Source organism: Hemiscyllium ocellatum, chromosome 16 (genome assembly GCF_020745735.1).
Source record: "Hemiscyllium ocellatum isolate sHemOce1 chromosome 16, sHemOce1.pat.X.cur, whole genome shotgun sequence".
NCBI classification, from domain to species: Eukaryota; Metazoa; Chordata; class Chondrichthyes; order Orectolobiformes; family Hemiscylliidae; genus Hemiscyllium; species Hemiscyllium ocellatum.
In genome coordinates this window covers 19,276,118-19,297,000 of record NC_083416.1, presented here as the reverse complement: position 1 = coordinate 19,297,000, position 20,883 = coordinate 19,276,118, and the positions used below count along the sequence as shown (strand labels likewise).

Genomic DNA, 20,883 nt, shown 5'->3' with positions numbered 1-20,883 from the left:
TGATTGTTTATTTGTGTCTTGGCACAGTGGACAGATTGTATTGATCAATACAATCAGCTGAGGTAACAGTGAGACTTACTGAAGGCTGTTTATTGGTCGTGAAGTATATTGACTTTCATAAGGTGCTCAGTAAAGTGCCACATCATAAACTTGCTAGAATAACTGAAGCCTGTGCAATAACAAGGAATTGGTCCAAGCCACTAAAATGAGAGAAATATGAAGACTGTGGGAAAGGGCAGGTGATTGGGAGTAACTGAGTTGATCTTGCAGTTAGACAGCACTGATCTTAGACAGTTGGTTAACAACCTGTCAGTCAGGCATTTCAGCCCTTGATATTGGATTGCATTATGAAATGGTATTCCTTCTCACTGGGAATCAAGTCCCACTATTCCCAGAGTTGTCACAAAAGTTATGATTTCATCAAACTATACAAAATGTCCCCAATTTAGCTGTCAATTTAAACAAAGGCAAATTAAAAACATGGAGCAGGTCTCTGTGATTCGCAAAATAAAAATAGAAAGATTCTACCTGTAGGTTAACAACAATGAACTATTGCACATATAAGGATTGAGAGTGTGGTGCTGGAAAAGCACAGCAGGTCAGGCAACATCCGAGGAGCAGGAAAATCGATGCCTAGGGCCACTCTAAACCTCTTAAAACTCCCCCATTACGCACACACACAGACAGGCCAAAAAACTTTGGTGTTATGAATGGAGGGGTAAACCTAGGAAGGCAGTTCAGTAGCCCTATCTGCAGAATTCACTGAAGTGATCCTTTGTTCGCTCAGGCTTCCTACTCATCGACCTTTCTTCTCCATGTACTTTTGGAGCATGCTTTTGGAGGTATTGAGCCACTGGTTCACAAATTATAAAGTCTCAGACTTACTAGTTAAAAGCAACAAGTGGTTTTCTTAAATCCTCAGGTATTTTCTACCACAGACAGACAACAACTGCCCTTCTAGAGACCTTTGCAATATAATTCACATTGCTAAGCTGTTCAGCTATGCAGGAGCTAATCACTTAGTTGTTGGCAGGCACAGCTGGTTGCAATTCCATAAACCAATCAGATTTTGTTGCCAACTGAATCTCATTTTATAAATATGCAGGTGCCATCCATCTGCAGCCTGTCCCTCTGATTGAACAAGCAGCTATATAAGCAACACTTAGGATGAATTTCAGTAATTTGCATTTAAAAAATGCAGCAATCCTATCGCACTGCTTGGATTCCATACTTCAGTCCACAATCAAAAATACAGAAAAGTAAAAAGATATAATACTTACCACCATTCAGTGAGGCTCGTCTGACTGTTCTCCCGGCTCAGGGCATGTTAGTCTGAGTGTATGATTTTATACTGCTCTGTTGTGGGCGGCACGGTGGCACAGTGGTTAGCACTGCTGCCTCACAGCGCCTGAGACCCGGGTTCAATTCCCGACTCAGGCGACTGTCTGTGTGGAGTTTGCACGTTCTCCCCGTGTCAGCGTGGGTTTCCTCCGGGTACTCCGGTTTCCTCCCACAGTCCAAAGATGTGCGGGTCAGGTGAATTGGCCATGTTAAATTGCCCGTAGTGTTAGGTAAGGGGTAAATGTAGGGGTATGGGTGGGTTTCGCTTCGGCGGGTCGGTGTGGACTTGTTGGGCCGAAGGGCCTGTTTCCACACTGTAAATCTAATCTAATCTAGACTGCCTGTTCAGGATTAGTCTGGTTGGACCACCTGTTCGGGATCAGACTGGTTGGTCTGACTGCCTGTTCAGCATTATACTTGTCGGTCTGATTGCAGGTTCATAACTGGATCTCGACTGTTTGACTCTACATGATGGTTATGTTGATATTCCTTCAGGTAATCCATCAGCAAGTAAGACATCGAGTCACTGATGCCTCTTCTCTTATATTGGAGAGATGTGAGTACACTGATTTTCTTTACTCAATGTTTACTTTGCATTCAGACCTGCTTCTACCACCCTGTCTCTCCCTCCCTCCATTCCCCCCAACTACCCCTCTCTCCACCTTCTCCCCTACCCCACTATAGTTCCACCTTCTCTGTTTGGTGATATAGAATGTGCTTACCATTGAAGTGGAGGTGCCGGTATTGGACTGGGGTGGATAAAGTTAAAAATCACTCAACACTAGGTTATAGTACAAAAGGGTTATTTGAAAGTACGAGCTTTCAGAGTGCTGCTTCTCTGTCAGACAGCTAGTGTAGCAGGATCATAGGACACAGAATTTATAAGTAATAGATTAACTGACGCAATGTTTTAGACAAACCCAGGTAGCTGTTAAGTCTTTAATCACTTAGAATGGGGATGCAGGTTTCGATGGATTCATATGTAAATCCCAGAATTTCTTTCAAGTCACTGTCCCAAGATAACTTTAAGTTCTATCAGTGGTGACATCTTAGTTCAGACAATGCATTAAAGATGTGAGGTTAGAGTCTACCTGTATCCCAACCTGGAGTCAGACTGGTTTTATTTCCAAAGTAAGAATTCATAAAATCTCTCACAGACTGATTGATTGCTTTTTGAACAAAATATAATTTATCTGCAAATACAAATTCACCCCATAGACTTTTATATATGTATGTGTGTATGAGAGAGAGAGAGAGAGAGAGAGAGTCTCTGCGAGAGTGTGGGTGTATAGTGTGTGTAGTGCAGTAGAGTCACTTATCATGTGATATGAACCCAAGATCCTGGTTGAGGTCATCCTCATGGGTACTGAACTTGGCTATCAGCCTCTGATGGCAACCCTGCGTTGATGCATATCCCAAAGTCCACCTTGGAGGACAGTCACCTGAAAATCCAAGGCCAAATGTTTGAGACAAACCACTATTTTGTTTGAAACACACACAGTCGGGAGGCAATCAGTCAATGTGACATTTATAAATTCCTACTTTGGAAATAAAACCAGCCTGCTTCCAGGTTAGGATACAGACAGACCTCACACCTTTGATAAATTGACTAAGCTGAGATATCACCTTCTTTACCCACTGTTAGAACCTTAAGTTATCTTGGAGCTGTGACTTGAAAGACATTCTGGGATTTACATATTAATTAATCGAAACCTGCATCCCCATTCTAAGTGATTAAAGACTTAACAGCTGTCTAGTAAGATGCTTTTGACTGTATGCCAGTCAAATAGTTGAACAAACTGCATTTGGACAAATTTCTATCCGCCTTTTAAAAAGTTGTTCATGGGATGTAAGTGTTGCTGGCTAGACCAGCATTTATTGCACATCCTTAATTGCCTAGACTGAAATTAAGTGTCAACCCAACTGCTGTGGGTCTTGCACCATGTAGACTGGACTTGTTAAAGATGGCACATTTACTTTCCTAAAGGATGTTCGTGAGCCAGATGTTTTTATGACAATTGACACTTGTTGCATGTTGCTATTTTGTCAGCTCTATTCCAGATTTCTATTTAATTCAAATTCCGTTATCTGTCATTGTGAGTCTAATGACAGTACCACTATGCTACCAACTATCAGTTATTTCTCACTTCAATTTTGTAACATTGTGCATTTATGATCTCTCTGAAATAAAGCTTCCTGCAAATCCTCTTGCAAGGATGCTACCTTGAAGTTCTCCTCCACTCTCCACAAGAATCTCAGTGAGTCTCTACTCTTTTGCTACCTTCTCCCACCCTCCTCCCTGGCCTATTACCTTCATTTCCACCCCCTTTCACCTATTGTACTCTTTGCTACTTTCTCCCCACCCTTATCCCCCTCCCCATTTATCTCTCCACCCTGGAGGCTCCCTGCCTCCATTCCTGATGGAGGGCTTTTGCCTGAAACATTGATTTTCCTGCTTCTCGGGTGTTGCCTGACCTGCTGTGCTTTTCCAGTACCACTCTAATTTAGACAGCTGTCTAGGTTTGTTTAATACATGGCATCAGTTGTATGACACTTTGATCTTTTACTTACAAATTCTGTGGAAGGACTCATGCCTGAAATGTCGATTCTCCTGCTCCTTGGATGCTGTCTGACCTGCTGTGCTTTTCCAGCAACACATTTTCAGCTTCTGTGTCCTATGTACCTGTCGCACTTGCTACTGGATGGAGGAACAGCCCTCAAAAGTTTGTATTTTCAAATAACCCTGTTGCACTATAATCTGGTGTTGTATGATTTTTAACTCTTACCGTTGGAGTCCTGCTGTCTGCTTTGTACCCATCAGGACAAAATTGTAAGAATACCAAATCTTAAACAGGAGCAACTATTCCAATTGCTCATGAAATGGGTACAATTGATTGAAAAAATGCCTCTGATTGAGCTGTTGCCATGCTCAAAGCCCAAGAAACTATAATCCCTATTATCATTTCACAAAAGCACAATGTTTGGGGTTGGCAGTGGGTGAGGATCCATTTCGCACTGCTTGAGTATATCCTCTTGCCCCACCTGTTTGATCTTATTCTCCAATCCAATGCTTTGTGAAGGTATTAGCATGGGCCCCAGCTATGCCTGCCTCTTTGTCAGCTACATCAAACAGTTCCTCTTCAGTGCATACACAAGCACTGATGCCCAACATTTCTGCCGTTGCATCGATGACTGCATCGGTGTTGCATCCTGCACCCAGGCTGAACTAGAGCAGTTCATCGACTTTGTCAACAACTTCCACCCACCCTTAAATGAATGTGGTATATCTCGGACACCTCCCTTCCCTTTTTTGACCTCTTTATTTCCATCTCCAGTGAATATACACAGACAGACATCTACTCTAAATCCACAGACTCCCATAACTATTTGGACTACACCTCCTCCCACCTAGTATCCTGTAAGAACTCCATCCTATTTTCCCAATTCCTTCGTCTCTGTTGCATCTGCTTTGCCAAGGAGACATTCCACTCCAAAGCATCCCAGATGTCCACCTATTTTCGACAATGTGCTTTCTTTCCTCTGTCATCCAGACAGCCTCCACTGCACCGTATCCATTTCTCGTACCACTGTTCTAAACCAACCCCACTTCCCCAAATGCAGTGAAGACAGGATTCTTCTTGTCCTCACCTTCCACTCCATCAGTCTCTGCATCCAACAGATCCTTAGTACTTTCATCCCCTGCATCCGTAAGCACTTCCACAAACTCCAACTAGACCACACGAACAAGAACATCTTCCCCTCCCCTTTCTGCCTTCCGCAAGCACTGTTCTCTTTGTTGCTGCTTGGTTCATGCCACTCTCCCCGGCATCCCTCCCCATACCCCTGACACCTTCCCCTGCCAACATAAAAAATGCAAAACCTGCCAGCACACCTGCCCTGTCACCTCCATTCAGGGTCGCAAACAGTTCTTCCAGGTGCGACAGAGGTTCACCTGCCAACCTACTTTACTGTATCTAGTGCTCCCAAACTGGTCTTCTCTACATCGGGGAGGCAAAACATAAACTTGGCATGTTTCGCTGAGCATCTCAGCTGGGTCCACAGGGGCTGACCAAACCTCCCAGTTACTGCCCATTTCAATTTCCCTTCCCATTTTCTCTCAGACATGACATCCTCAGCCTCCTCCATTGGCACAATGAATGAGACCTCAAATTGGAGGTCAACACTTCATCTTCTGTCTGGGCAGCCTAGAGCCCGTAGGACTAAACATTGAGTTCTCCAGTTTCAAATAACCTCCCTTTCCATCCACGACACCCTTCCCATCTCCTCCACCTCCCTTCTACTTCTCTGACTGACCCTTCCTTCCAGCCACCAAACGGATTAATTCCTTCCATCAACCAACCAGGTTGTACCTTCTACCTGTGTTTATCTGTCACTACCTCACCATTCTGCTCCTCTCCCACCCTCTTTTCCCCCCCCCCCCCCACCTTTTTATCTGCAGGTCTCCTTACCCCCCACCCCCAGACCTGATGGAAGGGTTATACCTGAAACGTTAATTTCTCGATCTCCTAATGCTACCTGGCATCCTGCTTGTCTACTTGTGAAGATGTTACCATGTGATTTCTGATGCAGACTGGGATTGCTTAGAGAGTGTTCGCATTCTGCATGTTTCTTTCTCTCCAGCCCTGAACCGGGTTCAGCTGCTCGGCCGAGTTGGGCAGGACCCTGTGATGCGACAGGTGGATGGCAAGAATCCTGTGACAATTTTCTCTTTGGCGACCAATGAAATGTGGCGGTCAGGCGACAGTGATACATTTGCATCAGGTAATGGTACTGGACAGCAAAGACTTAGCGATGCTCTCTGAATATATGCTGCTGAGAAGTTGTTTGAAGTTTTATTTATTCCTGTGCTGTGAGCATCTCTAGCCCAGCATCATTGCAAATCACTAACTGCCCTTGAGAAGATACTACAGTGAGTTTCACAATGACCAACTTGTGAATCCCACTGGCCAACCACCATAACATGTTATTTGACTGGATTTGTTAAAATATCAGAAAAATATTAACATTTTTAGCACACACTTTTCTCCACCATATTTCATGTCCCTTTTTCAAGTTACCCTCATCTTTCTTGATTAGTGATTTCCATTCTATGAACGTGCTCATGTCAGTACTTCAGACTAGAATTACAGTCTTACATCAGTGATTGAATTCTGATGCATTATTTTACAAAAAAAGTATACATTCATGACATTTGGGCATTGTTGGTGTGATCTGCGTTTATTGCCCATTCCTAATTGCCCAGAGGGCAGTCAAGAGTCAATCACATTGATGTCACATGTAGGCCAGACTGAGTTATGGTGGCAGTTTCTTTTCCTAATGGACATTAGTAAACCAGATTGTTGGAAAAAAAACTATCAACAATAGTTCCATGGTCATCGTTACATCTTATTTGCAGATTTTAATTGAATTAAATTCCACTATCTGTCATGACAGGATTTTAAACTGAGTTCCCAGGGCGGTGAAGAAGGCATATGGGATATTTACGTTCACTAACTGAAGACAGAAAAACTGCAGATACTGAAATCCAAGATAGACAAGCAGGAGGCTGGAAGAACACAGTAAGCCATGCAGCATCAGGAGGTGGAGATGTTAACGTTTCAGGTGTAACTCTTAGGGTATAAGGTGTAGCGGCTTGGAGGTGTTGTCACAACTGTATAAAACATTGGTAAGGCCACAAATGGAGCATTATATGCAGTTCGGGGTCACCACACTATTGGAAAGACATGATTACACTGGAGAAGGTACAGAGGAGTTATGAGGACAGAGTAGATAGGCTGGATTTGTTTTCCTTGGAGCAAAAAAGGCAGAGGTGCGGATTGAGATATATAAAATTGAGGCATAGACAGAGTTAGTTATGAAAATCTCTTCCCCTTGTCTAAGACCAGAGTGCACAAGTTTAAGGTAAGGAGTAAATGGTTTAGAGGAGATTTGAGGAAATAATCTTTTCATCCAGAGGCTGGTAAATGTATAAAAGGTGCTACCTGAGAGGGTGGTGGAGGCAGATACTCTCGCAACATGTATGAAGCATCTGGGTGAATATTTAAAGTGCAGGCTCTGCACCAAGTGCGGCTAAGTGGGATTAGAGTTTTGGTGTTTATTGGTCGGCATAGATATGGTGAGCCGAGATTTCTGTGTTGTTTAATAAAATTTAAAAAGCAATTGTCATTAATTGTCATTAAAATGGCAATTGTCATTAAAATACCACTTGGTTCACTAATGTCCATTAGGGAAGGATATCAAAGGAGTTGTAATCTAATGCATGCTACATACCTATGGCCCATAGGGATTGATGGACAATTTGAGAGTTTCCAAAACATGAACCGCCTATGAAAATAGGAGGTGCTGGAGGTCTTAAAATGTATAAAGGGTGATAAATCCCCAGGACTTGAATCATGTGCACCTTAGGTCATCATGGGAAGCTAGAGAAGAAATTACGGGACCATTGGCAGTGACATTTATATCATTGACAGCCTTGAGTGAGGTGCCTGAAGTCTGGAGGATGGCTAATGTTTTTTCATTATTTAAGAAATGCTGCAAAGAAAGCCAAGGAGCTACACACTGGTGAGCTTAGTATGTCAGTAATGTAAGGGTTCTTACAGATAAGGCTGATGTACTTAGGGCATGTTTAAGAATATGGGATTGGGAATTAATAGCTATTACAGAAACTTAGCTGAGAGATGGACAAGACTGGCAGCTCAATGTTCCAGATTTTAGAAGCCATAGCAATGATAGGAAAGGAGGCAAGAAAGGAAGGTGGGAGTGGTGATTTTGATTTAAGGACAACATTACTGTTGTAACTAGAAGAGATATTTCTGAAAAAATGGTCCAGTGAAAATACAAGAGGGGGAAAAAAGAAATAAGAAAGGAAAGATTGTCTTGATGGAATTGTACTGTAGGTCCCTCCTCATAGTCAGCAGGAAATTGAGAAACAAATGGGCAGCATGGGTGGCTCAAGGGTTGGCTCTGCTGTCTCACAACACCACAGACCTGGGTTCGATTCCTGCCTCGGGCCACTGTGTGGAGTTTCCACATTCTCCCCATGTCTGCGTGGGTTTCTACCGGGTGCTCTGGTTTACTCTCCTGTCCAAACCTGTGCAGATCAGGTAAATTGGCAATGCTAAATTTCCCATAGTGTTAGGTCCATTAGTCAGGAGTAAGTATAGGGTAATAGGTAGTGGAATGGGTCTGGGTGGGTTACTTTTCGGAGGGTCGGTATGGACTCGTTGGGACAAATAGCCTGTTTCTACACCGTAGGGAATTAATCTAATCGCTCTATGTAAGCATAATAAGGTTGTAATAATGGGGGGTTTTAATTTTCAACACATTGGCTGGGGTTACCATAATGTTAAAAGTTTGGATGGTGAAGAATTTGTCAAATGTGTTCAGTAAAATTTTCTTTATCAATATGTGGATGCTCCTGCTAGAGAAGGAGCAAACTAGACCTCCTTTTGTGCAATAAGGCAGGGCAGGTGACTGAAGTAAAATTGGGAGAACACTTTGGGTCTAGTGAACATAATTCTATTAGTTTCTAAATGGCAATGGAAAAGGATTAGCTTTTTGTAAGAGTTAAAGTTTTTAATTGGAGTAAGGCAGATTTTAATGGTATGAGTCAAGAACTTTCAAATGTTGTTTGGAATAGACTGTTCACTGGTAAAAGGACATCTGACACATGGGAGGCTTTCAGGAATGTGATGACGAGAATTCAGAGGCATTATGTTCCTGTTAGAATGAAGGCTAAGGCTGCTACGATTAAGGAACAATTAATGAATAAAGACATTGATGTTCTCATCAATGATAAAAGAGAATCTTATTTTTGATATAGGCAACTTAGTTCAATTGAATGTCTTAATCAAATAAAGAGTGTAGGAGCATTCATAAGAAGGAACTCAGGAAGCCAAAGAGGAGATGTGAGATGGCATTGGCAGATAAGATCAAAGATTCCAAAAGGTTTCTACTAATACATTAAGAGCAAGAGGGTAACTAGAGAGAAGGCAGGGCTCTTAAAGATCTAGGAGATTGTCTTTGTGTTGAACCCAAGGAGATGGGAGAGGTAGTAAATGAATATTTTGCATCAGTTTTTATTGTGGAGAAAGAAATAGTGTCTAGAGAATGCAGAGGAATAAACTTTGATGCTTTAAAAACAGTTTACACTGCAGAAGAGGACATTCAAGAGGTTTAGGGAATACAAAAAGTGGATAAATTTCTGGGATTTGACCTAATGGATTCCAGTATGTTGTGGGAAGTAAGGGAGGAAATTACGAGATCCCTTGCAGAAATATTTGCATCATCTGTAACTGTGGGTGAGATGCCTAATGACTGGAGATTGCTAATGTTGCATCTTTGTTTAAGAAAGGTTGTAAGGAGAAACTGGGGAACTATAAACCTGTGAGTCTGACTGTAGTTGTGGGTAAATTGTTGAAGGTGTAATAAAATATAGGATTTATGGACATTTAGAGAGGCAGAAATTATCAGCATGGTTTTGTACAAGGAAAATTGTGTCTCACAAACTTGATTGAATTTTTTGAGAACGATGCCAAAAAGGTGGCCACAGCAATTGACCTTGTTTATTTGAATTTTAGTGAAGCCTTTGACAAGGTTCCGCATGGTAGACTAATTAGTAAAGTTAGGTCACATGGGATTCAGGGTGAGCTTGCCAATTTGGATACATAATTGTCTTAATGACAGAAGTAATGGTGGAGGGTTGCTTTTCGGACTGAACTCCGGTGACCAGCAGTGTTCCACAGGGATCAATTCTGGGTCATGTTTTGTTTGTCATTTATATAAAAGATTTGGATGAGAATATAGAAGGCATAATTAGTAAATTTGTGGGTGACACCAAAATTGGTAAAGAAGGTTTTCTAAGATTACAGAGGAATCTTGATCAAACAAGTCAATGGACTGAAAAATGGCAGATCGAGTTAAATCTGGATTAATGCGAAGTATCGCATTTTGGTACAACAAACAAGGGGACACTTAATGGTAGGGCCTTGGGTAGTGTTGGAGAACAGAGGGACCTAGGGCGCAGGTACATTATTCTTTAAAGTTTGAATCACATGCAGGCAGGATGGTGAAAAAGGCATTTGGCATGTATGCTTTCATCCCTGTCCTTGAGTAGAGGAGTTGGGAAGTCATGTTGAGGTTATACACAACATTGGTGAGACCTCTTTTGGAATACTGTGTCCAGTTCTGGTCGTCCAGTTCTAGGAAGGATGTTATTAAGCTGGGGTCCAAGGAGAGCTTGCCAAGTGGATTGGGAATTGGCTTAATGGTAGGAGACAGAGTGTGGTGGCAGTGCATTGTGGTTTAGACTGGAGACCTGCGACTTCAGGTGTTGCAAGGAACCATAAGACATAGGAGTGGAAGTAAGGCCATTCGGCCCATCAAGTCCACTCCGCCATTCAATCATGGCTGATGGGCGTTTCAACTCCATTTACCAGCGGTCTCCCCGTAGCCCTTAATTCCTCGAGACAACAAGAATCTATCAATCTCGGCCTTGAAGACATTTAGCGTCCCGGCCTCCACTGCACTCCGTGGCAATGAATTCCACAGGCCCACCACCCTCTGGCTGAAGAAATATCTCCGCATTTCTGTTCTGAATTGACCCCCTCTAATTCTAAGGCTATGTCCACGGGTCCTAGTCTCCTCGCCTAATGGAAACAATTTCCTAGCGTCCACCCTTTCCAAGCCATGTATTATCTTGTATGTCTCTATTAAGTCTCCCCTTAATCTTCTAAACTCCAAAGAATATAACCCCAGGATCCTCAGCTGTTCCTCATATGTTAGATCTGCCATTCCAGGGATCATCCGTGTGAATCTCCGCTGGACACGTTCCAGTGCCAGTATGTCCTTCCTGAGGTGTGGGGACCAAAACTGGACACAGTACTCCAAATGGGGCCTAACCAGAGCTTTATAAAGTCTCAATAGCACATCTCTGCTTTTATATTCCAACCCTCTTGAGATAAGAGACAACATTGCATTCGCTTTCTTAATCACGGACTCAACCTGCATGTTTACCTTTAGAGAATCCTCGACTAGCACTCCCAGATCCCTTTGTACTTTGGCTTTACGAATTTTCTCACCATTTAGAAAGTAGTCTATGCTTTTATTCTTTTTTGCCAAAGTGCAAGACCTCGCACTTGCTCACGTTAAATTCCATCAGCCATTTCCTGGACCACTCTCCCAACCTGTCTAGATCCTTCTGTAGCTTCCCCACTTCCTCAGTACTACCTGCCTGTCCACCTAACTTCGTATCATCAGCAAACTTCGCTAGAATGCCCCCAGTCCCCTCATCCAAATCATTAATATATAATGCGAATAGCTGTGGCCCCAACACTGAACCCTGCGGGACACCGCTCGTCACCGGCTGCCATTCTGAAAAAGAACCTTTTAAAGAACGATGCTATGTCTACTGTTGTTTATCATTTATATAAATGATTTGGATAAGAATATAGGAGACATGGTTAATAAGTTTGCAGATGGTACCAAAATTAGTGGTACAATAAACAGTGAAGAATGTTATCGAAGAGTATAATGGGATCTTCATCAACTGGGCTAGTGACCAGGGGAATGACAGATGAAATTTAATTCAAATCAATGCAAGATGTTACATTTTGGTAAGTAAACCAAGGCTGGATTCTCACACTTAATGGTAGTGCCCTGAGGAGTGCTGTTGAACAAAGAGACCTAGGGATGCAAGTACATAGTTCCTTGAAAGTGATGTCCAAGCTTGAAAGCTTGGTGATGAAGGTATTTGACACGCTTCCCTTCTCCAGCCAGACCATTGAGTAAAGGAGTTGGGACAACATGATAAGGCTTGACAAGAAAGCCGTAAAGGTCACATTTGAAGAACGACGTACAATTTGAGTCACCCTACTGTAGGAAGAATGTTATTAAACAGGAAAGGGTCCAAAAAGATTAACAAGGCTGTTACCTTGGCAGGTTTGAGTTATAACAAGAGGCTTGATAGATTGGGACTTTTCTCCCTAGAGTGTAGAAGGCTGAGGGGTGGCCTTTTGGGGTTTATTAAATAATGGGAGGCTTAGATTAGATGAATAGTCAAAGTCTTTTACCCAGAGGAGTCCAAAATCCAAAGGCATCGGCTTTGTGTGAGAGGGGAAAGATTTAAAAAGAACCTGAGGGGTAACTTTTTCACACACAGGGTGGTGCGTAAATGGAACGAACTTCTGGAGGGTGTGGTAGAGATGGGTATAATTACAACTTTTGAAAGACCAAGGAATGGAGTGCAGGAGAGCTGTTGTCAGCAAATGGTACAAAAGCATCAAACAGATGGCACTACTGAAAAGTGACTGAAGAGGATTTTGGGAGGAGGTGGTTCATATTCATAAAAGGGGAAATAGCCAAGGTCTTTTCCCTGGGGATGGGAAGTCCAAAACTAGAGGCATAGACTTAAAATGAGAGGGGAAACATATAAAAGGGACCTAAGGGGCAACATTTTCACGTAGAGGATGGTGCGTGTGTGGAATGAGCTGCCAGAGGAAGTGGTGGAGGCTGGTGCGATTACAGCATTTAAAAGGCTGGATTAGTATATGAATAGGAAGGTTTTGGAGTATGGGCCAAATGCTGGCAAATGGAATTTGTATAGGATATCTGATCAGCATGAAAAGTTGGACCAAAGGGTCTGTTTCCATGTTGTATATCTCTGACTGATGAGTTAAAGTTCTAAATTGGGGCAAGACCAACTTTGATAGTCTTAGACAGGAACTCTCAAAAATTGATTCGGAAGCTGTTAGCAAGCAAAGAGATGTCTAGTAAGTGGGAGCTTTTCAAAGGTGAATTAATTGAGGGTTTAGGGTCAGCATATTCCTGTTGGAGCGAAGGGTAAGGCTGGCAGGAATAGGGAACCCTGGATGTCTGAAGTTATTGAGGCTCTGCCCTTGAAAACGAGCAAGGCGTATGACATGTATAGGCTGCTGAGATCAAGTGAATCCTTTGAGTATAGAGAATATCAGAGTACACTTAAGAGAGAAATCAGGAGGGCCAAAAGGGGACACAAGATGACATTGGCAGGTAAGGTAAAGGAGAATCCAAAGAGATTCTACAGATAATGAAGAATAAAAGAGTAACTAGCGAGGGAATAGAGCCTCTTCAAGAACAACAAGGTCATCTATGTGCAGAGCCACAAGAAATGGGTGTAATCCTAAATGAATATTTCTTGTCTGTATTTACCATTGTGAAACGTATGGATGTGAGGGAACTAGAGAAAATAAATAGTGACACTCTTGAAGAGTGTCCACATTACAGAAGAGGAGATGCTGGAAGGACTAAACCGCATTCATGTAGTTAAATCTCTGGGACCTGATGAACTGTATACCAGGACGTTTTGAGAAGCTAGAGAGGAAGTTGCGGGGCCCCAGGGGAGACATTTGTGTCATCAACAGTCTAGGGTGAAGTACGCAAAGACTTATGTTGTGCCATTATTTAAGAAAGGCTGCAGGGAAATGCCTGGGAATTACAAACATGTGAGCGTAAGGTCTGTGGTGGGTAAGTTATTAAGAGATTCTGAGAGACAGGATCTACGAGCATTTGGAGAGGCAAGGACTCGTTTGGGATAGTCAGCATAGCTATCACAAACTTGATTTGAGGTGGAGTCAATGGATAGAAGGTTGGTTTGAGAGATGGACTGGGCTGTGTTCACAATTCTCTGTAGTTTATTACGGTCTTGGGAAGGAGCAGTTGCTTTACCATGTTGTGATGCATCCAGGTAGGATGCTTTTTATGGTACGTCTATAAAAATTGTTAAATCCTTGTGGACACTATGAATTTCCTTAACTTCCTGAGGAAGTAGAGATGTTGGTAATTACATCAACGTGAGTGGACCTGGACAGATTGTTGGTGATCATCACTCCCAGGAACTTGACACTCTTAACTATCTCCGCCTCAGCACCGTTGATGTGGTCAGGGCATGCCCTCCACTCCACATTCTGAAGTCAATGACAAGCTTCTTTTGCTGATTTTGACCAAGAAGTTGTTGTCTTTATGCCACTAAGCATTCAACCTCTTTTTTTCTGGATTCTATCACGTCATTGTTTGAGATCCAACCTGCAGTGGTGGTGTCATCAGCAAACTTGTAAATGGAGTTGAGGTAGAATATGGCCACAATGTCACGAGTGTCTAAAGAATATATTGGGGGGCTGGGTACACAGCCGTGTGGGGTACCACTGTTAAGGTTTATGGTGGAGGTGGTGTTGCAGCCTATTCTCACTGATTGCAGTCTATGGGTCAGGAAATCAAGGAGCCACTTCCGGGGTGGGGGGTGCAAAACCTCAGTCTTGGAGTTTAGAAGTGAGTTTGTTTGGAATTATGATGTTGAAGACGGAATTGTAGTTAATAAGTAGAAATGTGACATAGGTATCCTTGTTATCCAGATGTTCCAGGGATGAATGAAGGTCCAAGGAGATGGTGTCTGCTGTGGGCCTGTTGCACCAGTTGGCGACTTGCAAGGGATCAAGGCAGTTTGGAAGGCTGGCGTTGATATGAACCTTGACTAACCTGTTGAAGCACTTTGTAAATGTGGAGTTCAGAGCTACCGAGCAGTAGTTGTTGAGGCATGCTGCATAGTTATTTTTTAGGCACTGAAGTGATAGTGGATTTCTTGAAGCAGATGGGGACTTCAGATTGAAGTAAGGAAAGGTTAAAGATGCCAGCTGATCCACACAGGATCTAGTGGACAGGGAGATGAAACAAAAGTTATTCACATGTAATATTTAACTCCAATTGAACCAGGCATGTTGACTCTAATTGTTTGCTGTGTTACCATCGGGATGCAACAGTGATTTGGCTGTCTGCAAATTCCTTTTTTCAGTGTATGGACAAACAAAAACAGGGTTCCTCGTGTACATTTCTACTCCTTGTTGTTTCCACCTGCCAAGTCCCTTGTTAGCTGGTGTCCAGCTCCGAGTGCACTCCTTTAGGGTATTGCCACTGCCAGCAGTCTTCAGCGCTGAGTGCATGTTTGAGAGTGACACACTCCTAAACATCCTACCTCTTCCTGCTCTTCCTGATGGTCACCTATCTCTCGGCCTGAATCCTCGCTGACCTTTAGGCTAAGACCCTCCTTAAATGTACAACCCAGGGAACTCTCACCCTCCCTGATGCTGCAAAGTGATTCCAACTTCCCTATAAACTCAAAACCCCTACGCCTGAGCTGAAACAGCAGAAGATATTTCCTACACATCTGTCTTCAAGATGCATGAGTGCCCCAAGCTCCCACAAGGAAAGAAATTATGAGCAACAGCTGCTCACGCATGATGTCAAAGAAAAACATTCTAATTCCCTTTAACAGTGTAGCATGTGCCCTGTTTAAATTATTTCAAATAGTATCTCAGCTCTTATTTAATTTGCTATTATATGACGTATTAACCCAGTGACCTAGCTTCTAGAACATACAACAGGACAGCACAGGTATGGGCCCTTCAGCCCACGATGTTGTGCTGAACATGATGCCAAAGTAAACTAATCCATTCTGCTTACCCTTGGTCCATATCCCTACATACATTGCGTTTTGATATGTGATTATCAAAAAGTCCCTTAAATGCCTATCATGTGCGCCTACACCACAGGCCTGGCAACATGTTCCAGACTTCTACAACTCTTTGTGTTTAAAAAAAATTCCTCACATCTCCTTTGAGTTTTCCCCCCTCTCACCTTCAATACAGACCCCCTGGTATTAGACATTTCAATTCTGGGAAAAAGATTCTGACCATCAACCCTATCTATGTATCTCATAATTTTGTAGACTTTAGTCAAGTCTGCCTTCAGCCTCCGCTGCTGCAGAGTAAACAACCTGAATTTTTCAAATTCTCCTTATAGCTCATACCCTCTAATCCATTCTTTTCTTTTCTCCTTACTGCAACATTCTGGTCCTGAACATTGATCAGTAGGTCAGGAAACCTGAGTTCAAATCCTTTGTGGCAGAAATTTCGTGTGAATGGAATTCAATTTTTGAAAGTCTGGATTTCGAAGTTAATAAATATGTATCGATTGTCAGGAAAATATCCATCTAGTTCACTAATATCCTGCAGGGAAGGAAATCTGCTCTCCTGATCTGCTCATCTGACTGACGTTTGGGGTTGAAAAATAAAATGCTGCCCTAGCCAGTGATGTCCTCAACCTGTGAATGAATAGATAGAACATAGAACATAGAACAATACAGCACAGAACAGGCCTTCGGCCCACGATGTTGTGCCGAACATCTATCCTAGATAAAGCATCCATCCATGTACCTATCCAATTGCTGCTTAAAGGTCGCCAATGATTCTGACTCTACCACTCCCACGGGCAGCGCATTCCATGCCCCCACCACTCTCTGGGTAAAGAACCCACCCCTGACATCTCCCCTATACCTTCCACCCTTCACCTTAAATTTATGTCCCCTTGTAACACTCTGTTGTACCCGGGGAAAAAGTTTCTGACTGTCTACTCTATCTATTCCTCTGATCATCTTATAAACCTCTATCAAGTCACCCCTCATCCTTCGCCGTTCCAACGAAAAAAGGCCAAGAACTCTCAACCTATCCTCGTACGACCTATTCTCCATTCCAGGCAACATCCTGGTAAATCTTCTCTGCACCCTCTCAAAAGCTTCCACATCTTTCCTAAAGTGAGGCGACCAGAACTGCACACAGTACTCCAAATGTGGCCTAACCAAAGTCCTGTACAGCTGCAACATCACTTCACGACTCTTGAATTCAATCCCTCTGCTAATGAACGCTAATACACCATAGGCCTTCTTACAAGCTCTATCCACCTGAGTGGCAACTTTCAAAGATCTATGTACATAGACCCCAAGATCCCTCTGTTCCTCCACCTGACTAAGAACCCTACCGTTAACCCTGTATTCCGCATTCTTATTTGTTCTTCCAAAATGGACAACCTCACACTTGGCAGGGTTGAACTCCATCTGCCACTCCTCAGCCCAGCTCTGCATCATATCTAAGTCCCTTTGCAGCCGACAACATCCTTCCTCACTGTCCACAACTCCACCAATCTTCGTATCATCTGCAAATTTACTGACCCACCCTTCGACTCCCTCATCCAAGTCATTAATAAAAATTACAAACAGCAGAGGACCCAGAACTGATCCCTGTGGAACTCCACTTGTAACTGGGCTCCAGGCTGAATATTTACCATCTACCACCACTCTCTGACTTCGACCGGTTAGCCGGTTTTCTATCCAATTGGCCAAATTTCCCTCTATCCCATGCCTCCTGACTTTCTGCATAAGCCTACCATGGGGAACCTTATCAAATGCCTTACTAAAATCCATGTACACTACATTCACTGCTCTACTCTCATCCACACACTTGGTCACCTCCTCAAAGAATTCAACAAGACCTACCCTTCACAAATCCGTGCTGGCTGTCCCTAATCAAGCAGTGTCTTTACAGATACTCATAAATCCTATCCCTCAGTACCCTTTCCATTACTTTGCCTACCACAGAAGTAAGACTAACTGGCCTGTAATTCCCGGGGTTATCCCTATTCCCTTTCTTGAACAGGGGCACAACATTCGCTACTCTCCAGTCCCCTGGTACCACCCCCGTTGACAGTGAAGACGTAAAGATAATTGCCAACGGTACTGCAATTTCCTCTCTTGCTTCCCACATAATCCTAGGATATATCCCGTCAGGCCCGGGGGACTTATCTATCCTCAAGTTGTTCAAAATGTCCAACACATCTTCCTTCCTAACAAGTATCTCTTCTAGCTTACCAGTCTGTTTCACACTCTCCTCTTCAACAATATGGTCCCTCTCGTTCGTAAATACTGAAGAAAAGTACTCGTTCAAGACCTCTCCTATCTCTTCCGACTCAATACACAATCTCCCACTACTGTCCTTGATCGGACCTACCCTCGTTCTCGTCATTCTCATGTTTCTCACATACGCATAAAATGCCTTGGGGTTATCCTTGATTCTATCCGCCAAGGGTTTTTCATGCCCTCTCTTAGCTCTCCTAATCCCTTTCTTCAGGTCCCTTCTGGCTATCCTGTATCCCTCCACTGCTCTGTCTGAACCCTGTTTCCTCAACCTTATGTAAGCCTCTTTCTTCCTCTTTACTAGACATTCAACCTCCTTCGTCAACCAAGGCTCCCTCACACGACCATTTCTTTCCTGCCTGATAGGTACATACATATCAAGGACACGTCGTATCTACTCCTTGAAAAAGTTCCACATTTCCACCACATCCTTCCCTGACAGCCTATGCTCCCAACTTATGCTCCTCAAATCCTGTCTTACAGCATCGTAATTTCCCTTCCCCCAATTGTAAAATCTACCCTGTTGTGAGCACCTATCTCTCTCCATAACCAAGGTGAAAGTCACAGAATTGTGGTCACCATCACCAAAATGTTCACCCACTAACAAGCCCATCACTTGTCCCGGTTCATTACCGAGTACCAAATCCAATATGGCCTCCTCTCTGGTTGGACAATCTACATACTGAGTTAGAAAAGCTTCCTGGACACACTGCACAAACACCGCCCCATCCAATCTACTTGATCTAAAGAGCTTCCAGTCAATATTTGGGAAGTTGAAGTCGCCCATGACTACGACCCTGTGGCTTCTGCGCCTTTCCAAAATCTGTTTCCCAATCTGTTTCTCCACATCTCTGCTGCTATTGGGGGCCCTATAGTGAACACCCAACAAGGTGACTGCACCTTTCCTATTTCTGACTTCAGCCCATACTACCTCCAAAGGCAGATTTCCCTCAAACTTCCTTTCTGCAGCCGTTATACCATTTCTAATTAGCAATGCCACCCCCCCCCCTCCTTTTTTACCACCCTCCCTAATCTTACTGAAACATCTGTAACCAGGAACCTCCAACAACCATTCCTGTCCATCATCTATCCACGTTTCCATGATGGCCACAACATCGTAGTCCCAGGTACTGATCCACGCCTTAAGTTCACCCACCTTATTTCTGATACTCCTTGCGTTGAAGTATACGCACTTGAGCCCATCTCTGTGTCCGCCAGTATTCCCTGTCAGTGCTACCTTCTCCACAGCCTCCCTACATTCTTGGACATCCTGACAATCAGCTAGCTTACTTGCTGGACTACAAGTCCGGATCCCATCCCCCTGCCAAATTAGTTTAAACCTCCCCCAAAGAGTGCTAGCAAACCTGCCCCCCAGGATATTGGTGCCCTTCTGGTTCAGGTGCAACCCGTCCTGTTTGTACAGGTCCCACCTTCCCCAGAATGCAGTCCAATTGTCCAAATACCTGAACCCTGAATACCTGAATAAAAGAAGTTTCTTAGTTTCTCACATTCTCACACCAACAATACAGGTAAAAAGAGAGCACAGGACAAGATTCTACAAGCTGAGTTCATGGAGTTAGGAGTTAAACTGAAAAGTAGGACCTCGAAGATAGTAATCATAGGATTATCAGTGCCACATGCTAGCCAGAGCAGGAATGGCGGGATAGCTAAGATAAACATGTAGCTTGCAGGATTGTGCAAGAGGGAGGCATTAAACCTCCAGGAACAATGGAACCAGTTCTGGTGAAGGTGGGACCAGTACAAATGGGTCTGTGCCTGGACAGGTGGGACCAGTACAAACGGGTCTGTGCCTGGACAGGTGGCACCAGTACAAACGGGTCTGTGCCTGGACAGGTGGCACCAGTACAAACGGGTCTATGCCTGGACAGGTGGCACCAGTACGAAGGGGTCTGCGCCTGGACAGGTGGGGACCAGTACAGGCCGGTCTGCGCCTGGACAGGTGGGGACCAGTACAGGCCGGTCTGCGCCTGGACAGGTGGGGACCAGTACAAGCCGGTCTGCGCCTGGACAGGTGGGGCCAGTATAAATTGGTCTGCACCCGGACAGGACTGGAACCAAAGTCGTCGGGGGAGTGTTTGCCAGTGCTGTTGGGGATGGTTTAAACCCCTATGGCAGGGAGATGGGAACCAGTGCATGAAGTCATAAGGAAGTGAAGTGAGGACAGATACAAAGGGCAGTAAAGGGGGAAAAGTAAAAGTGGAAGAGAGAGAAACCAAAGACAAAAATAATAAAGGGCTACGTTTCACAATGATTCCAAATGTCAAAAATATCCACGTACAGGCTCGGTCTCTCAATGCAAGGAACATTTGTAATAAGATGGATGAATTAACTGCACAAACAGTTATTAATTGGGATCACGGAGACCTGTCTCCAGGGTGACCACGGATGGGAACTCAATGTCCAAGGGTATCCAATTTTCAGGAAAGACAGACAGGAAAGTGAGGTGGGGTAGTGTTGCTGATTAAGGAGGAGATTAACATAATAGTAAGGAAGGGCATTAGCCGGGTAATGGGGAATCTGTATGGGAGGAGCTGCAGAACACCAAAGGGAAAAAGATGTTAATGGGAGTTGTGTACAAACCAGCAAAGAGTAGTTTTGAGGTTGGGGATGGCATCAAACAAGACTTATAGTACACATGGGTATGGGTGATTTCAATCTACATGTTGATTGGACTAACCAAACTCGTTGCAATGCAATGGAGGAGGATTTCGTGGAATGTCTGAGGG

The 20,883-nt window shown here is 43.6% G+C and overlaps 1 protein-coding gene across 2 annotated transcripts in view; it reads left to right on the top strand.

The window, feature by feature from the left end:
* Positions 1-20,883, top strand: part of ssbp1 (single-stranded DNA binding protein 1) — a 51,191-nt gene that overhangs the window by 18,504 nt on the left and 11,804 nt on the right. For both annotated transcript variants that reach the window (XM_060837080.1, XM_060837079.1), the window contains exons 4-5: positions 1,837-1,897; positions 5,983-6,123. In XM_060837080.1, the coding sequence (XP_060693063.1) occupies positions 1,837-1,897; positions 5,983-6,123 (202 nt within the window). The remainder of the gene's footprint in view (positions 1-1,836; positions 1,898-5,982; positions 6,124-20,883) is intronic.